This window comes from Pezoporus flaviventris, unplaced genomic scaffold (genome assembly GCF_033815535.1).
Source record: "Pezoporus flaviventris isolate CSIRO_AGI_PZ_B2104156 unplaced genomic scaffold, CSIRO_AGI_Pfla_v1 ptg000036l, whole genome shotgun sequence".
Lineage (NCBI taxonomy): Eukaryota > Metazoa > Chordata > Aves > Psittaciformes > Psittacidae > Pezoporus > Pezoporus flaviventris.
In genome coordinates, this window is record NW_026892584.1 from 32,488,011 (window position 1) to 32,511,327 (window position 23,317).

The 23,317-nt window shown below is 36.9% G+C and overlaps 1 protein-coding gene across 7 annotated transcripts in view; it reads left to right on the forward strand.

Moving 5' to 3' along the window:
- The first annotated feature begins 435 nt into the window (after positions 1-435).
- TTC8 (tetratricopeptide repeat domain 8) overlaps positions 436-23,317 on the forward strand; it is a 41,359-nt gene continuing 18,477 nt past the window's right edge. For 2 of the 7 annotated variants that reach the window (XR_009745164.1, XM_061463779.1), the window contains exons 1-7: positions 436-695; positions 8,743-8,772; positions 11,576-11,696; positions 15,466-15,529; positions 15,685-15,835; positions 16,743-16,832; positions 20,629-20,673. Coding sequence is in view for 6 of the 7 variants with exons in the window: in XM_061463779.1 (XP_061319763.1) it covers positions 582-695; positions 8,743-8,772; positions 11,576-11,696; positions 15,466-15,529; positions 15,685-15,835; positions 16,743-16,832; positions 20,629-20,673 (615 nt within the window). In the remaining variant the exon portion in view is untranslated. The remainder of the gene's footprint in view (positions 696-8,742; positions 8,773-11,575; positions 11,697-15,465; positions 15,530-15,684; positions 15,836-16,742; positions 16,833-20,628; positions 20,674-23,317) is intronic. The other 5 variants (XM_061463773.1, XM_061463774.1, XM_061463776.1 and 2 more) reach the window with 5 other exon arrangements.

Genomic DNA, 23,317 nt, shown 5'->3' on the forward strand with positions numbered 1-23,317 from the left:
TCATCACGTATCTCAGTCTTACTGCTGCTCTGCAAGAACTAATGAACTAAAGGAACTAATGGAGTCTGCAAGACTCAAAACAGTGCTGCTCACAGAAACCTGTACTTTTCTCAACCAGGACACCGGGTACTCTAAAGGGCATTTTACCCAAGTAAGAATTAAAGGACTGTATTCTTCTCGTTTAGGCATATATTCAAATTCGAAATGGCTCTTGATGATAGGGCAGGAAATAACAGACACTGTTAAAAACAGTGGGGTTATCTGACATCTTCCGTTCATCATTATTAGAGAGCACACTCTGCTTTTGGTCATCCCGGAGAGGCTCCCGCAGAGCGGGGCTGTGTCGGGCTCGTCCTGCCCTGCCCTGCCCAAGGTGCACATAGCCGCCTGGGACCTCCCGGAGCTGAGCCCTCCTCCCGCCCTTCGAGCCCTCGCGTCGCGCCGGCAGGCCCCGCCTCGGTCTGCCCGGGCTCGTCGTTTCCGCGGCAGCAGCTCGGCCGGCTGCGCTCCGCCCCTGGGCCCGCTTGGCAGGCAGCCGGCCGGGAGCCCACCAGAGCCGCTGTGGCAAACTCGCCGGCGGGATGGGGCTGGAGCCGGAGCCGCTGTTCCAGGCCTGGAGCTACTTCAGGCGGAGGAAGTTCCGGCAGTGCTCGGATCTCTGCTCGCAGCTGCTGGAGGGGCCGCCTGGCGAGCAGGTAGAGGGGGCCGGGCTGGGAGGCCGTAGGGAAGGGAGGCGGCGGTGTCGGTCAGCAGCGAGCCGCTGCCTCTCTTTTCAGCGCCCCGACAGGGAGAGCATCCCGGCGCGACTTTTGTACCTGTTGCAGCCGCCGAGAGGCCTGGTGTGACCCTCAGTTAGCGGGCCGGGCCGGGCCATGCCTGGCGAGGAGGAGGCGGAAGAGGAGAAAGGCCCGGCAGCGCCTTCTGACCGAGCCCCCTATGGCTGCCTCGTAGCCAGCAGCGGCCAGCGCAGGGATGCCGGGTCCTCCTTACACGCTCCCTTGGTAGTACCTCCCGCCCCAGCCACAAAGAGGAGGAGAGTAGGCGTCTTGTGCTGCTGGGAATGAAGCGGTGGCAATAGTGAGGTCCCAGGACTCCCCACAGGAAGAATTTTAACTCACTTAAGGTTTTGCAGAGTTAAAGTAAGAAAAGCCAAGACGAATCAGACATGCTTGAGGATGTTACTGTTGATATTACCTAGATGTTCAGATAGAGTTGCTGTACGGACTAAACCTCATAAGGTTAAGAGACACTCATTTTAGCTCAGCTTATGTAGGAGCATTACCAGGGGTCGAAAGGCATTTCCATTCCTCTCTGCTCTTTCTACAGCTGCAGTCTCTGAAAATGTTGGGCATGTGTTGTTCAATGCCTACATATTTCTCACCTTTCTGCAAGAAGGAAGGATTTGAGAATGTTGTTTGAGATTAATCTTTGTATGTATGTAATGTGTAGCATCCTTTTCATCACAAAGGAAAACTCTTAAGCTGCATAGGCATACAATTGTTTAAATATAAAGCACAATAATTGTTTAAACTGGTTTAGGATAGATATTTAAAACATGATTTTCTTGATTTTATTTTTTTTTTTTTTAAGCATGATATTATGTGCTGTAAGGAACCAACAAGGAGCAGCGAGCAGAAAAAATGTTGGCAGAGAAGACATTCTAAGAAAACTGGCCCTGAGCACTAGATGTGATTATTAGTTCTGTGAAAGTCCTGTATCATTTACGTATATTAACATTATTGTGTCTTGGTATGTGTGATCTTTGCATATAGAAGTACAGCACTTGATTCATGTTAGAAACTCTTGAGACAGTACAGAAAATAACAGTAAGAGTCATAAAGGTAATAATGATTCTGGTGCTATTAATTTATAATTTTTGTTAGTAAGATGTTTTCCACTCTTAAGATCTCAACATGGAAATATAAAGACAACTGCATTTCTCCTGTATGCTGAAGCCAAAGTATAAAATTGTCTTGTTACACTTGGCAGCTCCAAACTTTTGATAGGCTGTTTCTGGTAGCACAGAGAAACTTGTTGGAGATACCTGCAATGGGCAGAAGTGGGATAAGGAAGAGGCTGGAAAAAATATTTTGGAGGAAAATAACAAAACAGTAACAAGAGGCTGTAGATCTCATTTGGTTTTGTTTCTTCCTTCCAAATGTTGATCGCACATGCTGCAAACATTTAAGTATATAAATTTAGTTGTTTTCTTAGATTAAACCATGCATTCTCCTTAGAGAAGCAGGACGTTACATACCAGCAGTATGGGATTTTTTCCAAATACTGTATAAAGTTAGGATGAGCAGTTCATCACTTAATTTAGTCTTTGAAATGATTACACCAGCCTATAAACTTTTCCTACAAGTATGAAAGAGTAAAAACATTTAAGATAATTATGCTTTGCGAAACAGTGGGGGATGGGATATGAATGATGTCTATACAACACCAAATCACAAGCTCTTAGAAGAGGCCTTATATGAAATTTCTGAATTTTAAGGTCAAGCTTCGTCAGTGTTCTGAATGACTCTCACGTTGTGGTTGCCTGCAAAGGACTGGACTTTATAACTTCAGTGTGTCCATTTCAGAACTATGTTCTTGTTCATGGTTTTATGTGAAAAAGGTACTCTTCAGCAGCAGCATATTTCAAGCTTACTTGAAAGTGTAGATGGAGGAGAAATGTCTTTGCTTTCTGTAGAGGCAAACTTGAAATATGGTTAGTTTTGCTCTTGCACCTTATAATGTTCTTGAGGGATCCTTATTAAGAGCTCTTTTTAAGCAGGAATTAATTTAGTCACAGAAATTTAGTGACTTCCAAGATATTTAAAAATATATTGACTTTATCTTGGAAATTATCAGTTTTCCTCTTTCACATTTTAAAAGTGCATGTTTCAGTCTTCCTGTAAGAGGATATTTCATGGATAAGTGTCCAAGTAAAGCACAACTGCAAGTTGTATGCACAGCAAGCGGATTTTATCCTATATAAAGTATTTCATATAAGTAGAGAAACAGGTTAGAGCTTTTTAAAAGATAAACGGAGAGATGATTATCAAGTGGCAATTCAGCATGTTTCTTCAGAAGGATTATGAAGTATACTGTACTTCATGTTGTACAATGTAATGCCTACACAGCTTTTTTTCATCATTCCTGTTAGTTCAAAGAGCACAGCTTCTAACAGAAAATGTAGTGGGTTTTATGCCACCTGTTTATTTTGGTACAGCAGGTTGGAGAAACTAGAATATCTGTTAAATAACTTCCAAGAGTGCAACTTGAACCAAACTCAAACCAACTCAACCTGCAGAATCTCACACTTTGAAATATTTTCAAGTAAAACATTTTCTAATTATCTATTTAAAACATAGCTTTAACATTCATGACAGATTTAGCACAGAATGGCATTTCTCTTCTTCATCCGACTGTCCTCATGATATTTTGTATTTCACACTTTTTATTGTAATCAACACAAAATCTTTATATTTACTGGTTATCAGTCCATGGAAGCCTGTATTTTATTATTCTATTTCTCATTTGTAAAGGCTTGCAAGTCTTTTCCCTGCTTATGTTGTTATGCTCTTAGCTTATTACTTTCTACACTTGCTGTTTTTGGGTCCCAGTCTATCACATTTGCCCAGGTGGGCTTCAGGCACAGAGTAAAGGAAATAGCAATGTGCCCCTAGAATGTTTCATGTGTAGTTGAAACCTTACGAAACATTTTGAAAACTGGAAGGCTGAACGCTAAGGTAATTAGAACTCAAATAAGTGACAGACATTATTTAGTTCTCCAGACTTGCATAGCCTAATACTACTTTACATTATTCTGTATTTATTCTAATGGTAGCGTATCAATTAAGTTGCTGTAGTTGCAAATTCTAGAACAGTGAGCTAAGATTACTTTTTTTTAAGTTAATTAAGAATCCAAGATCATTCTCAGGCAGATTGACTGTTGATTGCTGAAGTCTGTGATACTTCTGAAGGTGGCATGTTAATGAAATCAGTAGTTCCTAAATTTTTGATCAAACTTTATTTCTGTCTTTAGCTACCTGCCAGAAAATAGTGCTGTCTTCCATCTGTGTGAATTACATTACTTGCATTTTGGTATAAACTGGAGAAGTATCTAAAATTAAGTATGAATCATTTTTGGTGTTTAACCCAATACATGTGGGGTTTTATGCTTAAAAAACACATAGCAATTCTAAAACATTGACCTTTATTGGAGCACTTCTGCAAATCAGGCCCAAGATATGTCATGGTAGGCACCAGGAAAGCAAACAAATACAGCAGTCATGGCAAGTTTGGATTTAGTGAGCTGCTGCGTATCACGAGGGAATACTCAACTGCTGTAATCACTGTGCCATCTGTTCCCATCCTCTTGTCCTATATTCTGCTAAGCGTTGCCTCCCAACCTCTGCAACCACGGAAAAAAGGATAGTGTAAGAACAGTAGCCATTGTCACAGTTTTGAAAAGCATGCATTAGGATATGATAGAAACCAAGCTACAGGAGATGGTGTCCTTCAAAGAGATGCTCAGGAATGGTTAAGCTGTGACAAAGATAAGAAGTTTTTCATGTTCAGGCAACTAACCTTCTCCCTTCTATGACAGGCGATGTAACAATTAATAAGTAAAGGAAAAAAGTAACTGCATAATCAGACCTTGCTTGTTTAAAAGCCTGTCCATTTTTCCCAGCTGTCAGCTGATTTGCTAAATGGTAAGACTGCTCCTGTTCCATTGCATCCTCAGTGCCATGTCAAAACTATGGGCAGCTGAAATCAGCTTTCTACAGTGCCCTTAGAAATAAGCATTTTGCCAGTCACACTTATAAATGCAATAAATTTTCTTGACTTGTACATGTTGATATGTCTCTTAATTTACTACTCATGTACTTATAGCTTAGTATTCAGAGTATTTTTCATCACACATGTAATGATTTTAAATAAGTTCTCCTTTAAGAACATCGTAAAAGATGATTTGATAGTTTCAAAAATAAGTTTAATAATGATACAGTCACTGGTTACATGGTTTAGAAGCTTTCTTAATCGGTGTAGAACTCTCTTTGAACTCTGTCACCAGATGTGGTTAAGCCCTAGGAGGTTTTTAAGGTATGGTGTTGACCTTTTACTCAACTGGGCATGAATTGGGAATATTTTCACGTAGTAGTATCAAATGCTATGTCATTATAAACTTGAATTCTTACAGAACAATGGAATCAAAACATTTTAAAATCAGTTGTTCTCCTGAAGAGTTCTTAATGAGTAAAATGTGCTGAACACTGATAGGAGAATAAGTAGCTGCTACTGAGTTAGATTTTATGGAAAACTTGAGTATTTTTTTTCTATAAAATGTTCTGTGCATTTCTTTGTGTAAGAATTGGGAATATAGATTTTATTGATGGCATTTACTTCTATGCTGACAATCGTAGGATGGATAAAAGCTATATTTTCTGTGACTAGCTTTTGGGCATACAAATACATAAAGCCCTGGTGTTCTGTTTAATTATTTTCTGTTGTAAGCAGACAGGCGTTGTCTTCTGTGTTTATAGTAATAGCATGACCTAGAGGAAACACAATCCAGGGCTGTCGCTGTTGATCATCCTGATTAGTTACCTAATCTGATTACTCTTCTTTGTGTTCCATATGTCAGATTCAAGGCAATAACCAGCGCCAATGTCTGAGGCCTGCTGTAGTTTAACAATTAAAAAAAAATAAAATGCCCAATGTAATTAACAGACGTACAGTGGATGTCCTGCCTTCAACTTCATTAATGGTCTGCAGTGAGGATTTGCTTTTGTTCATTGGTCCTTTCTTCTCCCATGGTGAACTTTCAGCTCCTATTACATGCATACTGGTTTTTCTAAGGTCATAATAAAGTTACCACAGATGTGTTTATGTACATGGAACGTGATTTGAAAAAAAATCTTTAATTGAAATCAGTCATTGGTTCAAGAGATTGTAGTTACTAAGTTTTTGCATAAAAGTTAGTGATACATATAGTGAAGTCGTTGTTCCTGGGTAATGTTTTTTTCTGTGTTTCTGCTGTTAATTATTTGAAGAGCATTTTTAGACTATATTGATTTTAATATTCTGCATGTATGAAATCATACTGACCTGAAACTAATCGTAGAATGAAGCTTTATTTGAATGTAAGGTGTGTAATCTTGTTTCATTGCCTCTTCTAGGCTATAAGCATCAGAAGACTTAATTTTCTAAATGTTTTTGGTCTTCAAATAAACTGACTTTACATATTAATTTTAAAATGCCCTTGGTGGCTTTAGAGATATGTGTTAAATCCTTCATTGCTTTTACAATCTTCTTAATTTCAAAGGAGCTTTAGATATGTAAATGAAGAATAAATTTGACCTTTTGTTTTGAGACACAAGCTTACAGGGCACCACTATTTGTTAATCCTCTCAAAGAAATCTTTATTTGGAATCTAGTTCCAGTGGATTACTTGCATGAATAGAAACTGCTGGATCCACCCATGTTAAGATACATTTTAATATGTTTGTTGTTCCAGACTTATGTTTAATGGGGAGGTTCTATCACTTGCTTGAGGGTTTATGTTATTTCTGGTCAAAAACTGCAACAGTATATTAAGATATATGGACAATCACCTACCATTATGACAGCAATGTTTTTAGTAAGTATTACTGGTCAACTCTTACTTTTTTTCCAAAGTGATAAGGGAAGTAATTTCTGTATTTTTTATCAATATGAATGTTGCTAGATAACTAAACTTATTTTCCTTTTTAATTATTTTTTGTACTAATGAATAGTGTGTAAGTGCAATACACATCTGAAACATCAAGGCATTGTAATATTCCTAACCTTGTTCTCATTAGTTACTGTTACACACACATTATGGAAGATCATCTGCTGTTTTCCTGTACATTTTCTAGTACACCGTATGTGCAGTAACACTCAGACATGATAGAGTGAATAAAATGCAAGCTGAAATATCTCCATGTCCTTTATTACTTAGAAAGCTAGAGCAGTTTATTTTTTAAAGAGCAGTACTATAAATAAAACATCATGTTACAAGAACCTGAAGTTCATTTAATCATACATCTAAAATATAAAGGCAGTTTCAGTGCCTTAATCAAGGCCAGGTACATCACAGAGAGCTTAGATTAATCCCTCAATTAATGTTTAGTTCTTTAAAATACTAAATTTATAAGCTGTGTAATGCATTCTAAGACTGGTGAACAAGTTTGAGATTCCAAATAGGATCCTTAAAAGGCCCAACGAAATTCCAGTACACTACAGAAGGAAGCTGCAAGGGCATCACTAGTCTTCCAGGTCCCTGCAGTCGTGGAATTTACTCAGTAAAAGTGCTCAAATTGAAAGAAGTAGACCGTATCTCATACTACAAAGGAAAAGGGCAAGCTTGACCTCACCGTTTTCCTGGTGAAACGTGAGCCAGCAGTGTGCCCTGGCTGCAAAGGAAGCTAACAGCAAGCTGAGCAGTGGTTCAGCTTGGAGAAGACATTGGTGTGATCTAGTAGCAGCCTTCTAATGCATACGAGGAGATTATCAAGAAGATGGAGCTAAGCCCCTCACAGTGGTGCATGGAGTGAAAGACATCAAATATAAACTGAAATAAAGGAGACTTTGGCTTGTTGCAAGGTAAAACATTTCTCTGTAAGGCAGTGGAGCAGGTTGTACAGGGGCATTGTGTGGTCGCCATCCTTGGAAATTTTCAATACCCAACCTCAACTGACCTCATAGCTGACCTTGCTTTGAGCTGGGCTTTGGACTAGAGACTTCCTGAAGGCCCTTTCTACTCTGTGTTACAATAAAGTTCTATATTCAGTCTAGTGTAGCTGACTTAACTGTAGTAGATTTACAGAAGGCCAGATGTGTAGGAAATGTTCCACTGTCTGTATGAGCAAAAATGAGCTAACTCTATGAAAGACTAATAGTGATCTAAAGAAAGTAGCATCCATCTCCCACCTTCTTTGTCTTTCCCCTCAAGCTAAGTAATATGTTAGAGAGGAGAAATCCCTCCCTAGTGCCTGGAACTGAGCAGCAGAAGCTGTGAAGGATAGTTTAAATGTTATATAAACATGAAAATTAGACAATAAATTATGATAAATCTACAATTTCTGTTATTATTCACTAACTTTTACCTCAAATTTTTGAACAGATGTAAATTCTTGCTTTTTGGCTTGTTTATTGGATTGTGCAATAAACTATTAGTTTGATATTTATTCCACTTAACAGTATTACTGTCCAGAATACAGTAAATACCTCATTTCTATCATAGAAGTAAGAAAAAAAAAAAATCAGTTTCTGAAGGAATTCATTTATATATAGCTCAGTGATAGCAGTGTGATAGCCATCAGCAGTTAACAAAAATGCACAAAGATGGATGTTATTATGTAGGCATTCTAAAGCCGCGTAATAGTGTGGTTAATGTCTGAGAGATTTGCTTCCATCTTCCAAGTTTTTTGTTTTGTTTTGGTTCTTTTTTATGTACCATTTTTTCCGTTTAATAATTCTGTAATGTTCTGCAAGTTTTGGCCAACATGATCCAGCAGAAGCAAAAAAGCAAAAGAGATCTGAAAAATGTGCTTACTGCAAATCTGCTTTTATTGTGTGAAACACTGATTAGCTCAATAATGTGTGTAAGTTGAGAGAGAAAATCTTTGTTCAAAGTGAGGTGGTCACAGAGCATAATTCCATTTTTTTTGTCATTGTTTTTATTGTTTTACATTTCAATTCCTCAGTTCCTATTTAATCTCTTTTCAGGAGCCTGATTCTGAATACTCCGTGTTTCAGGTAAAATTCTTTTCATAAATACAATTATTAGATACAATCACAGGGAAGAATTTCTGATACACTGTGAATAATACTGGTTTTGTTGTTAAATCCTTAATGGCATAAATTTGTTTTTCATCATTTGTAAGGCAGTATATTTGAAAAGGGTATTTTAAATAGGCAGCTATTATAGTTGATAGAATTTTATTTCTCTCAAATATTTTCTATAGATTTATTCAATAGTTCAGTAGCTTAGTGCCTTCTAAAAGCTAAATTGAATCTGGTTTGAGCTGAATGACCTTCATCTGCTGATGAAATTTGGGAAAAGACAATGTGTGTTTCACATTGTTCACACAGAACAATATTTAAGATGTTAGGGCTCACTTTCACATTTCATTTAATGCAGTGTAATGGTGGGGTGCTACACATGATCTACCTGCGCCTGCAGCTCATTCTCACTGCCTACCTTGTGTAGGATCTGGTAGTGTTGAAGCTGCATGATGATGCTTTGTGCAAGTGATGGAAGACTGAGGGTAATTAATTGATTAGCTTTCACTCTGTCCACATTAGCACCAGGTTACTGAGATGGGAAGAACAGTAGTATGCAGGTAGCATCTTTTGGCTCCATGCTACAGTCAGAAGAGATTAAATGCAACATGAAATTGCATCTTTAAATACAGCTCAGTAACATATTTTATAAGTTTCCAATTAAATTCCAATGAAGTCATGCAAGTTGTTTGCATACAAAATGATTTCAGTGAAGTACTGACATATCTTCTTAACTTTAAGGATTACGATTCACAAGGTAGTTGTGTTGTGGGGTTTTCACTGTGTACATAATAAAATGTATGGTAATTAAAAGGATTATTGGAGAATGAAACCTCTTACAAATGTGTGTTATTATTTTTAGAAAATACATTTTAAATATTTTAGATTTTATCTATTTTTTTAAATTTGGTTTCTGGAGTTTGAGGAGCAAGAGGAAGATACAAGATTCAGTTAAAAACCAGTTATCTGGAACTAAGTGAAAAACACTGTCACTTTCTGGAGTTTAGACTTCTTAAGAAATACTGTATTACATTTTTGTACTTACAGTAGTTAAGATACTCTTTCCCTCTTTAATCACTATCAGTTACTGTAAAGTTCTGTTCTGATTGAGTTAAGCAAGGTAAATCTATTATTATGCTGTGTATATGTGGGTTGTCTGAAATGATCTGTCCCTTTCTTGTTCCTACTGTTTGAGTGCCCATTTCATAAAACTTAATAAATGCCAGACATGTTGCTTGTCACAAAACAAAATTATTGATCCTGCAAAGAGAGAGCAGATAATATAAATGGAATCTGCGTCCACACTTTGAGTCTCCCAAAGTAAAGGTCACCTTTCTGTAGTTTAAGTAGCAAACTGGCCATTTTTCTCTGTTGCTGTTTCGATCAGAAGTCCTGTAACAAGTGTTGCTGCAGGCGATACTCTAATCTACAGGCTGATATTTAATTAAGGAATAAAATGCAATATTTGAATTTCTGTTGGCTGTGAAGCCTCAGGCTAGGATCTTAAGACTAGAAGAGCTGCCTAAGGAATCTATTTTTTTATGACAGATACTTATCCAATAATGTCAATAATGTTGCTTCTCAAAACACATTATCTCATGTTTGTGTTTGGAAAAATCACAGTAACATACTTATGTTTATATTAAGAACTGGCCCCAGTTTTAGCAATTAGTGTAAAGAAGTTATTGCTTTCCATTCCCAGGAAAAGATCGTTACTATAGTCAGCTTTTCTTACCTCTCATTTAAAGAACAAATGTTTGCATGCTTTTGACCTTTTGTTCTATTAAGGTAGCATCAGTCTGATTCTTTTCTGAAATGCCTACTTAGAAAATACTAACCATTCTTTTTCACCAGACTGCTGTACTCCCTGTCAGAAAGGAAACAAATGTAATTGTTTTGGCAATTTGGAAAATTTATGGTGATCTGTTCAAAATCAGAAGGAAGATCAGGGATTAATCTTACAGCTCCTTTTATTATACCTTCTCCATAAGTACATTACAGGCATATTAAATTATCAAAGTGATTGGAGCTGTACTTATTTTGGTGGTATGGCTGCCACTGGTTTTTCTTCTCCGCATTGATTTGGTTTCTCTACAGTCTACACAAAGCTTGTCACATAGGCTAGAATTATGCTTGCCTTTCCAAACTGCTCGTATAATCCCCCAAGACATTTAATGTAGCAATTTTTCAGTTCAGTTCACTAACAAGTACTCCAATGATCTCACAATTGGAGATGCTTAATTTATACATTTACACATTTTTTACACTTGATGCTTTGAACAAAGGTGTTCTAGATTATCTTTCTAAACACTGTCACCTGTGGATAGTAATGTACTGTAACTGGTGCTTAAAAGATTTCCCTTCTTTTTCTACGGATGCCTAGAAAGGGCATTATTTTGCATTACAGTTGTTTACGTACCTCCCTCTCCCATCCCAATTTAAATAATGTGGCTGTCAGCAGTGGTATTTGAGCGGCACCGGTATCTGGGGATTTCTTCAAAAGCACAAGTTCTTGGAGGGTTCCACTGCCTTAAATTAGTCGGAACTTTTCATGAGGAATGAAATTCTGTCCTCTAAACTCAATGACTGTTGCTTTTCCCTCCAAAAGAGTTGTCTGAAGTCTTGATCCCCTTTTCACTGCATCAGGGAACTGCAGGATGCACACAACTATTTAAGTCAATACCTTATTCAAGCCTGTTAAAACTTTGAAGCAATAATAATTATTAGATTATTTGTGTCCTGAAAATATTTTACATTTTGTTTTATCCTTATTCAGGCTGCCTGGAGCCTGAAAACACGAGCTTTGACAGAAATGGTGTACGTGGATGAAATTGATATGGATCAAGAAGAAATCGCAGAGATGATGCTAGATGAAAATGCCATTGCTCAAGTTGCACGTAAGAACGACTTTCACACATATTAAAGCGAGAAGATCTCTTTTGTTCAGGATTGGATTCTAGCACAAAATAGTACATATTGAGGTGACTTGATACTGCTTTTAGCTATTGCTACAAGAACAGTTTTCTGTTCTTTAGATTGTTTCATGGTTACATGGCAGTGTTCAGATACACCACATGATCTTGATGTAGTGCTTAGTGTTGTCAGACAGGGCTTCAGACAAATAGTGTTTTGTCAGTTTTTCCTCTACATGTCTGTACTGACTAGCTGTTTTCCGTCAGTGCATTGTTTCTTTTACTTATTTCTGGCTTCTTTAGGCACTGTGGGAAACTAGAGAAAAATATATGCTCTTGTTGTAGTGTGAATCTCATCCATATGCTTGTACTGTAGGCATAAGTCTGGGCAAATATGACATCACCTTTTGTATCATTTCCCACAAACATTTTCATTTTCTCTCTCCTGCCTTTCTCTACTTTTTCATCTCTTCCTTCCCAGAGCAGTTCTTCAGCCCTATCAGTGCTTCTTGCACACAGCTGTTTTTAGCTTCATCGGTTCCCTTCTAAGTGGGCTGTAATTAGTAGTCTTCTACTACTTTTTGGCCTTATTTCTGGTTTTCTCTGTTTCTTCAATCTAGTCCACATGGGAATTTTTAGGCATCTTATTAGATGTGACTCTTAGCTGCCTACCGTGTCAGAGAATTCAAGGGAAGACCTGGATGTAGTCCAGAACTAATACTTGAAGCATTAAAAGCTTTTCTCATCTGGATAGAAGCAGGCAATTGCATATCTATCTGATGACATTTTAAAAAATGTTCATTATATGCTTGGTCACATAATACAGTCAAGCAGTATTCAAGTTGTGTTTATACATTATAATAATCTAATTACGTGTGTCTGTCTTAAAGCAGCATGATAATAAAATTTAGACTTCTGTTTGATTTTATGTCCCCTGTGGTAGAGACCATCTGCCAAGAAAAGTCATTTGATGAATTTTATTGAGAAATAAGGAATTCTTTATACACCTGAAGTGTTCTTCTGTAACATTCTTATATAAAAGATAAGCACAGATATCACTTGGGAAGGAGCAAAAAGAATGGATTTGGTCTTTGCAGTGATGCCCAGTGACAGGACCAGAGGCAGTAGACACAAACTGAAATACAGGAGGCTCTGGCTGAAAGTCAGGAAGCACTGTTTTTTACTGTGAGGGTGACCGGACACTGGCACAGGCTGCCCAAGGAGGTTGTGGAGTCTCTGGCCTTAGAGATTTTCAGAAACCATCTAGGCAGGGTCCAAGGCAGCTAACTTTAGGTGGCCTGTTCGAGCCTGGCTGGATCAGATGACCTCCCGAGGTCCCTGCCAACATCAGCCATTCCGTAATTCTGTGATCACATCTACTTTTACACATGATCTAATAAGAAAAAGTGGTAGCTGACTGTGGGTTTTTTGTTTTGCTGTTAAAGTGTGTTATCCATAGTTGTGCAGGACTCAGGGTCTTTTATGGTGGCAAATCTAGGATATCCTCCACCACTATATTTATAGCTTACAAACTTAAAAATGTGTAGTCATACCTCACATATTACAACTGGTATTGTATACACTTCACTTACTAAGCAGTTCAAATCCTTTTGAATCAGTTAAATATCCATTTAAATCTTTCATTTGTCCTTATCTTATTTTCCAGATTAAGCTATCTTAATAATGGTTTTGCTCTTGGTCTTGCATTATGAAATAATTACTGAATTGTAAAGGGTCCAGTGGAAGCAACTACTTTTTTGTGGTTCCACTTCATACATATATATAATAAAATCTATTTCCATTAGTTTTTAAATGTTTATAATTTTCCTGTCTTAATTTTTTTTTATCAGTCATGTTTATTAATAAAAATGTCCTATAGCATCATTTTCCAGAAAATTCTGAGCATACTACATTCGGACTCTTAACACAATCCAGTTTATCAGCTGCTGTTGTAATCTTGTAATCTTGTTAAAAGTGTTACCTTGACAACATATTTTTCAGGAACACATACTAATCGGCAGTTCATACTAATCACAGCTATTTCATTGACAAGTTACAGGAGTCATCTGCACTCATCACTAACTGTGGAAATTACAGTCTTAAATTCTAGTGCCATTAGTGGCCACATGCACATAGGCCTCTTGATGCCTATTCATAGCTCAGTTGGGTTTCTTAAAGGATTGAGTTGTTTGGGGTAAGATTGAGGGAACTAAATCCTGTAAGCATTCTCCCAGTGCACCAAAAGTATGAAACAATCATAGTTATTAAAAACTGTGTCTAGAAAAAGGATTTCAAAGCTCTACCCTTTTTTGATTATTGTGATAGTTTACAAAAATAGGCTCTGAAAGTGGAAAACTAGTTCAGTGTCTGCTAGCCTGAAAAGTTGAAAGCCGCTTTCTTCATTTCCTGGAAGAGTGCCATCGTTATGTTAGAAGCTCTGCTGGATGGGCTAGCCACCCTTTCTGTTGAGTAAAAAACTGAAGATTCACAGGACTGTAAAGAGCAAGGAAGCGACAGAGATCCTAAGTGCAGCCAGCCAGAAGAGAGAGAATCCTGGGTTTTGCTCCTTTTTTTTAACATCACTTACATATTTAGTTGGCATTATGGATTAAAAAAGCTAAAAGGTGTTTAGATTAAGTTAGAAGTTAAAAATTTCGACAAGTCTCCTGGTTTAAACAGCAGTCGGGCAGTATCTGAGAGGAAATCGGAGCTTGAGGGCAGGAGAGATAAAAAACTGAAGGAGGGCAAACTCAGGCTTTATCTTGGTGAATTAAAGGAAAAAAAAAACCCTATCTACTTATAAGTTTAACTTCAGTTCTTTGAAACATTTGGAATAAAAGCAGTTCATACATATCTAGAAAGCAGGTAGATAAGTAACAGTGATATGTCAAGAACTGTCTGTTTCAACTGAAGTCTCATTTCTTTCTGTATATGGTAACAAGTAGTGAACAAACCTGAAGGTGCAGATGTCATATCTTGCTTTTAACCGAGTTTTTGAAACCATCTCTTAGACATTCACTGAGGAGGTTAGAAAAACTGACTATAATCATATGGCAGTGAAGATGATGGAAAATCTACATGCAGGAACTAGTAATGCTTAATGATCCACTGTCAAAACATAAATATGTGACAAGGGGACCCTTCAGCTGTTCATCTGTGCTCAAGCCAATTCAGTATTTTCATTGATGACCTTTGGATATGGATGCGTTTGAACTTTACTGGGCCTTAAATTGTGGGTGCGGTCCTATAGAGGTTTAATGATACGAGAGCTCATTCTCCATCTGCCCTGTAGCTGAAGGCTTTGGTTTCTTTACTCAAGTCTGGCTGCTGTTTTAGTCCCACACAGAAAATATACCATTTCAAATTAGCATGATCTCATTGTTTCAGTAACCTTCCTTACTTCAGTGCTATCTGTTGCTCCTAAGATGATCTTGAGAATTGTTGTGGGTTAGCCCCAGTATGCAGCTAAGCCCCACACAGCCATTAGCTCACTTCTTCCACATGGGATGGGGGAGAGAATGGGAAGGGTAGAAGTAAGAAAGTAATGTTCACTGTGTCAGCTTTCTCACAGTAGTCTGATAATTTATCAGTAGTACTGTGCAATATATTTGGTTTTTGTCTCCTTTGTGTATGTTCTTTGTTCTGCGTTTGACCATAGAGCTTTCCATTTTTTTGTAAAACAAAATTTTTTAAAGTCTTCTCAGACAAAGATGGTGTGTCTCGATGTAAAGTGAGAAATGCTCCTATTTTATAGGGCCAGGAACATCTTTGAAACTCCCTGGAACTAGCCAGGGTGGAGGCCCCAGCCCAGCTGTTAGGTATGTAATTGTTTATATTTTTTTAAATGTCACCAATTGGAATTGAGCAAATCCTAAATTTAACTTCTGGAAATGAAATGTTTCAGATATAAGTGTTTAAATTGTCTGTTGATAAAAACCACACAACATAAGGATAATGTGCTTAACATTTTCAGGCCAGTAACTCAATCAGGAAGACCTATTACAGGATTTGTAAGACCCAGCACACAAAGTGGATGGCCAGGTACTATGGAACAGGCTATAAATACACCTCTCACAGCTCGTCCAATTACTAGTGCTTCTGGGAGATATATTAGGCTAGGAACGGTAAGTTGGTAGATTCTGCTTTCAGAATGATGGCTTTCTTGGTGAGAGTATTGGTACAGTGACATTGTAATTGATTTAAAAGCTGCATCTGAACTCAAATTTGAAGAAGGTGAGCATTTTTAATTTTTTTTCTAACTTTTCATAGTATAGTTTGAAAATGTTACTTGTTTTCTAGTCTTTTTATATTAAAAATGTGCATAAATTCCCAAAACATCACATAAATTCGAAATTCACAAGTTCTGTGAGACTTACTTTTATTCACTGAAGGCCATGAAAAGACTATGATAATGATTTCCCTGTAAGTATGTTGAAACCTGCTCCAAGTTTTTGAGTTTACTACAAAACAATTACTGATCTCTCAGTGTCTTGTTACTTCAGAAGATAAGGAAAATAAATTATACTAGTTTTATCCTGGTTTATTGGTAAAATCAGTAATCTGCAATTGCCACGAATATGCGATATAGATTAACATTACATTAATGGCAAAACATGCTATATTCTCAGTATTGCAGGTATTAACTGATAGTCCTAAACCTTTCCTGAATATTTTTTGTTATGTATCCCAACTATCCATCCAATAGTTAGTCTAAGCTACATGTTTGGGCATATTATGGAAATAGTAGAGAGAGAGAATAAAAAGGTAGCTCTAGAAGGCAGTTCGTGCAACCTCTTTCGAGGACTGTGGGAGTAGGACAAAGTCCTGGCTTTCAGAAAAGATGAAATTCAGTAAGAAGAGTCTGTATTGCACAGTCGAGTACTGCATATGTAAATGCTTTGTTCGGTTTCGTGGTTTTTTTCTTTTTGTTTGTTTCTGATTTTTTTTTTTTTGGATACTACAAATATTTTGAAAATTCTCCAGAAGAGTGTAGGGGATCTTCCTACTTAAAAAATTCTGTCTCCCCTTCAGGCTTCAATGATAACAAATCCAGATGGCCCTTTCATAAATCTGTCTCGACTGAATTTAGCAAAATATGCTCAAAAACCCAAACTGGCAAAGGTATGTAACTATGTTGGTTAATGTTGTTATATGTTTTCCTTATTTTCTGACACCATTTTAATGTAATTGTACCTAGAGATACAATGAACTACGGTGTAGATGTAAAGTTCAGAAAAAGGGTGCATTTACTTTGACATCTTTAGACAGTGGTTACCAGACTTGAAATTGAAAATATGTCTGAAGAAACTATGTGGAAACTGTAACATATAATTATAAAATCATAGACTAGTTAGGGTTGGAAAGGACCTTAAGATCATCTAGTTCCAACCCCCCTGCCATGGGCAGGGACACCTCACACTAAACAATCTCAACCAAGGCTTTGTCCAACCTGGCCTGGAACACCACCAGGGATGGAGCAACTCATTCCAGTGCCTCACTACCCTAACAGTAAAGAATTTCCTCCTTTTATTCAATCTAAACTTCCCCTGTTTTAAGTTTGAACCCATTACCCCTTGTCCTACCACTACAGTCCCTGATGAAGAGTCCCTCCCCAGCATCCCTATAGGCCCCCTTCAGATACTGGAAAGCTGCTATGAGGTCTCCATGCAGCCTTCTCTTCTCCAAGCTGAACAGCCCCAACTTTCTCAGCCTATCTTCATACGGGAGGTGCTCCAGTCCCCTCATCATCCTCGTGGCCCTTCTCTGGACTTGTTCCAACAGTTCCATGTCCTTTTTATGTCGAAGGACACCAGAACTGCACACAGTACTCCAGGTGAGGTCTCACAAGAGCAGAGTAGAGGGGCAGGATCACATCCTTCAACATCGGAAGAACATGTATAGATTAAAATATTCCATTCATAAATAACTTTGAACTGTGCATATATGAGTGATGAAAGGCAATTAAAAAAAATTCCAGGATTAAAAATCCATCAGAACTCTACTTAGTGTCTGAAAATGCAGTTCTGTGTACAAATGGCAATCCTGGCCTAAAAATGTTCAAATAGTTTGGATTTTTCCGTTTCATTTTATGGCATGAGTTAATACTTTTTACATAAAGAGATTTCATCTTTTTGATCAAAATTCTCCTTAATTTTCAGTTAAGATCTTATGATTGACAGCCATTGAAACTGATACTGTTTGCCAATGGAACAGGTTTATCCAGGTTGTCTGCCCAATTTACTATTTTAAACTCTGAGTGGAAGGGACCTAAAAGTCACGTTACGAATTGTCACTCTGGCCTTTCAGTTGTATCTTTCCCCAGCACAGCCACTAAGTTGTATAGATGATGATGATTTCTGTGCATATTTTGTTCACAAAAAACAGCTCTTGGGCTGAGGCCAACAACCCATTTTGCACAAGGTATCAAACTACTATCGGACACTCTCGGGAGCTGTGTTTGGTTAGCAACCTAGGGTTGAAGGAACCCATATGTGTTCAGTCTGTTTTGAGAAACGTAGCGGTGAACACTGTTAGAAGACTATCTACCTAATAATCTGCTGGTGGAAATTAGCTCCTCCAGTTCAAAAATTTAGTCAATAATTTTTCATAAGCAATTAGGAAATTCTGTTGCTTTTTAAAACACGATCTAAACTGATGAAAGGTATCACTTTTCAGTGTCGTCTTCAAAAGAACTAAATTTTGTGTGATTGCACTGTGTTCTTACGTATCTGTACCTTGTGCTCTTTAAACTAGGCAGAGGAATAGATCTCAAATATAGTAAGTTCTAGTCTGGCAAGACAGTGAAAGACTTCCAAACTTTAGCAAAATTTGGGCAATTACGAGTGAGTTTATCAGTTCTAAAAAAACAGCAGGCCTTTTCTTCAATTACGACCTTGCCAAAGCACCCGTTATTCTAGATCTGTCACAATCAGTAAAGTAGGAGAATGTGGGAAACCTGGGAAGGATTTAAGAAAAAGAAGACACATCCATAAGAAACTGGGCTTAGTTCTGATTGCAGACAGATAGCTTTTAATTGTGTTTGGTAACTCTATATACTATTTAAGTAGGTAGGTTAGCTTTCAGAGGAAATATTTGTTCCCAGCAACAGCTCTCAGGACTAAAAAGCATATATTTTTAACAATTTTGGGTCCAGCATTTTCTGGACAATGGGGTAGCTCTATTTTCCTCCAGTTTTATGTGAAAAGAATGTTAAGCCGAAGCATGTAAAGCAACAGTCACAGCAACATCCATAGGCAGCAAGTGTACTTGTCAGTATTATGAATTTGATACATTTTGACATTAATAGTTCACACAGAATGTAAGATCTAAGTTTAATTAGGAGCTACATGGGTTTATAAGATGAGGGTTTTTTTTTTTTTAAACATGACAGCATTAAGGCTAAAGCCAAAGCAGGAGGTGAGACTGCAGACTACACTCTGTATTAAGAGTCATTGCTTAAAGTTTTAAAACTCTTTGAGCTGTCACCTCTCCCAGGTGCAAAAAGATGCTAAATCTTACAACTTCCAGATTCACATAATTAGCCTGTATATTCATGGTGGTATATAATCCTTCCATGTGCTTCTTCCTTAAATGTTTGCAAAGTATACTCATTACGTCTTTTTATATTTTTTTTTCCTTTTTAAGTTAGATTATCTATCTTTTAATTGCATGACTTGGTTTTCCAAAGTTTTGAAGTATACAGGAATGTAGGTACTTTCTGACTAGCATCAGCCATGTTAAGGACTATTGCAGGAAACCCCAGAGTAGATGTATGAGGTAACACATTGCCAGAGAGAGCCTCTAGTAAATACCAGTTAGCAACTGGTTTGTAGTATAAACCAGGAAGTTTTATCTTTTTTTGTTTATGGATTTTTAATAGTTATCTTAATAACTCTAGATTTTTTTTTAATCCAAGTTAATGTTCAGTCATTTAAATCCTTTTGAAGGTGAAGGTTGATAGGTAATAGTGGTAAATTTCTTGTGCCAGCCATGGAAGAAAGCATCTTTCATCACTTTAGATTTACCCGCTTTTACTGAATGCAACTTCCCTGTTACTGAACTATAAGAGGAAATATTCCAATATTTCTTTATTTTCTATTTTGTTATCTGCTTATTCCAATTTCCCTATAAATGTGGTTTTATTTGTAGTTCTTTAATTTTTTTCAATCAACTATTCTGTCTTTTCTGACCAAAAGTAGAAAAAAAAAAAGTAGGTTGCGATTTACTTTCCTCCCCAGACATGACAATTCATTAGTAATTCTCTAGTTTCCTTAAGGTTAATCTTTTAAGAATTTTGTCTAAGAAAATCTAGCAAGAGAGTTATGAAAGCCCTTGAAAGACTGCTGTCTTGTTCTTTATTTCTTTCCTCATGGGGCAATATTTTCTTCTTTTCTCTTTCTTTCTTTTTTTTTTAATAACAAATAGTAAGAATTTAGAAAAGCATTCTGTTCTTTTGAAGCAAGTAAGACTGGGATTTGGATGCAGAAAAAGATCAAGGTTCAACCACTAGCAACCATAAGCACCTAACTGTACATTGCAGAAAGTCTTTTATTAGATCACTTGTTGATTTTCCAGTTACAAAGCCCTGAAAATGGTACCAGGTTTTCAAATCTATATTCACTTTCAAATGATAGCTGCCTTTTTTTAAAAGTGACTCTGAGGACCAAAGATAAGAGGCAATTCCACTGGTCTCTTGCCACAAATTAAGAAAATGCTTTCCTTTAATGACAGTGTAGCATCTATAGTTCTTGTCTATTCAAGTATTAATTAAATGTACATGTCAGCAATTGTGTGTGTGAATGTGATTGCTTTCACAAATAATTTCTGTTTAACATAATCAAGACTCTGCATGCCTGTAAAAGAGTGTTATTAATTTTTATCTTCAAATATGACAATGTTTTAAATATTCTTCTGACAGGCGTTGTTTGAATATGTTTTTCATCATGAAAATGATGTAAAAAATGTAAGTAATTCATGTGTTCCATTTTCTGTTTTTACAAAATATTATTCCATTATTTCAGTCAGTATTCTGTTGAACTAATGATCCAGGTAGTACATCATGTCTGAGTACAGAAGTGAAACATAAAAGTTGTGTAGGAGAGAGAAATCCTCTCTTACATGGGTGATAGTCGGGAATGATAATTTGCAAATACCAAGAGACAGATTGCTGTCTGTTTTGAGAAGCAAAAAACATTCTAATGCTTAAAACTAGGTCACTCATCTATCAACATGATAAGATCCCCGTATCTAATGACTTCATGTTAACAGAATTTACTTGAGCCTGAGCAGCAGCTGAAATGCATCACGTGTCCGGTAGCTGAACTGCCTAGAAAGTTCAGTGCTCCTGAGACTTGAGAGTAAGCAGTAAGCTACAGAAAACTGACTGTTAACAGAAGAAGGTGAAAATACTTGGCTGAATAAGTAGTGCTTGAATTGAAAATTATTTGACTTTTTAAACTATTGAGGTGATTGTGCACTTTGGTGAATAGAAAGGAAAGAAAGGTATTTGGTGAAACTGCAGGAAAATTAAATATCAGTAGGACTTTTAACACTTGCTCTAGCAATTTAATTCCATAGTGCTGGTGTTTTGTGGCCTCAAGACTGTATTGTCCATACGATTGTAACATTTATTCTCCAAAAGTTTTCTAAGCTTCTCTTTTACCCTGTCCAGAATTTTTCTTCAGTGGTTCTTAGTATTGCTTCTTCACTGAATTGATCAAGTTTGATTACCTATAGTTTAAACTTTGAGAGCTAGGTAAAAGTTGCAAAACTTTTTTGGCAGTTCAACCAGGGAAATAATTAATTTAATGAATAAAGTGTTAAAACTATTCAATTACTATGTTAGATATGCACCCAGTTGAAATGGAATAAAAATTTCTCCTTGAAGTTTGAAAGAACTCTTTGTGTAAGTAATGCACAGCTGATGAAACAGTTACCAAATTTTCTGCCAGATCACTAACTGGTGTGTGATTAGATACAAAATTAAAGTCTCCAGTTCATCAGTAACACACACAAAAATATTTTTCTGACACAGATCAGAACCATTTCCAAATGCACTGCTATGTAAAACTTTTTAATCTAGAATCAAATTATTATAGTTGCACAGTCAATTTGTCACATACCATTTGTTTAAGAGGATTGGATTGCAGTGCACTATTAATCCAAAATGTGGGTGAAATAGTAAATGCAAGTGTCAGAAATGTCAGAAAGAAATAGAAATAGCAATTAATATTTACATGTTCTGATAATGAATATAAAGGAAGTGCCTGGGTTTTATGCCACCAATAATTAAAATTTATTTTGTTTGTTACTGAAAACTCAGTTCACGAAGAATAAAAGGGTTACTTGACAAGAAGCCACATGTGCCTGTGACCTGCACTTTAAGGACAAGCAGGATCTCTAGGCTAGTCAGATAATTTCATATAATTCAAGGGTTTTTCCAAGTATGCCAGAAGAAAATTGTAAGATATTTTTACACTGTACTGCATGTATTTTGAAATCCTTGCTAAGAATCCCGGATCACTGTTTTGCAGGAAAAGTTTTGCCTGTATCCCTAAGCAAAGAAGTGTCAGTTTAGTCACCACTGTTTATTGTGTAATGGGAGTGAGATCAAAATGTTTGGTTAATGATAACATCTCTTAGGAAGAAAAAAGAACGCATCACACTTCACAGTACAAGGTGCCTTTATAATGTAATGTGTGTCTCTGAAGAGGTGATTTTTTTTTTTAAACTGTTCAGTCTGCTTTCTCTTGTTTGCTTTCATTCTTCTGTTCTTCTGTAATTTATACATCATTTTCAATATAATTCTAATTCTCCAAACTGTCCTCCCTTCCTTTTGAACCTCATCTGCATGAATTTTTATTAAACAACAGAAAAAAAAACAACTTTTGCTTAAATTTAGCTGCATCACTTTCATTTACCTCTCCTACCAATGGCATTTCACCTATTTAGTTTCTTCCTTCTCCCTGAAAAGAAGGATTTAGCAGGGAAACAGCACGTATGTTACCTGCATAAAAGTTGATCAGGATCTTGCTTGATCACTCTTTAGAACATTCACTGACATCTCGTCATCTTTGTGTTACTTGCCAATGTGTGATGTGGCACATTCTTAAAAACACCCTAAACCAACCAAACAAAAACCTCACCACAAAATCCACTTTTCTACATGAAATCATAAATGATCTCAAGTTGGAAGGGACCCATGACGATCATTTAGTCCAAATCCCTGCTCCTTGCAGAACTATCTGAAGTCAAAGCATACAACTAGAAGCATCGTCCAGATGGTCCTTGGTGATTCAGTGAGCTTATTTGAGCTACTAATAAGGTAATAATTTGAGCAGAGTAATGCCAGGCTCTTAGAGTGAGTTATTTTTGAGAGAAAAGTTCTTTGGTGAAAACAGTATTATGTGGAGAGTGGAAAAAACCAAAACAAAACAAATGTTTTTAGGTGAAGGTTGAAATACTATGATGAAAGAGCTTGGAAGGCTTGGAAGCCTGGGAAATTGGCTTAAGTTTGTGACTGTATAGATCAAAAAGCCTCTGATTGTGGACTTTTTGCATGGGTAGAATTGGAAGACTGGTTTCTGCTGTTTTGCAAGTAAAACACA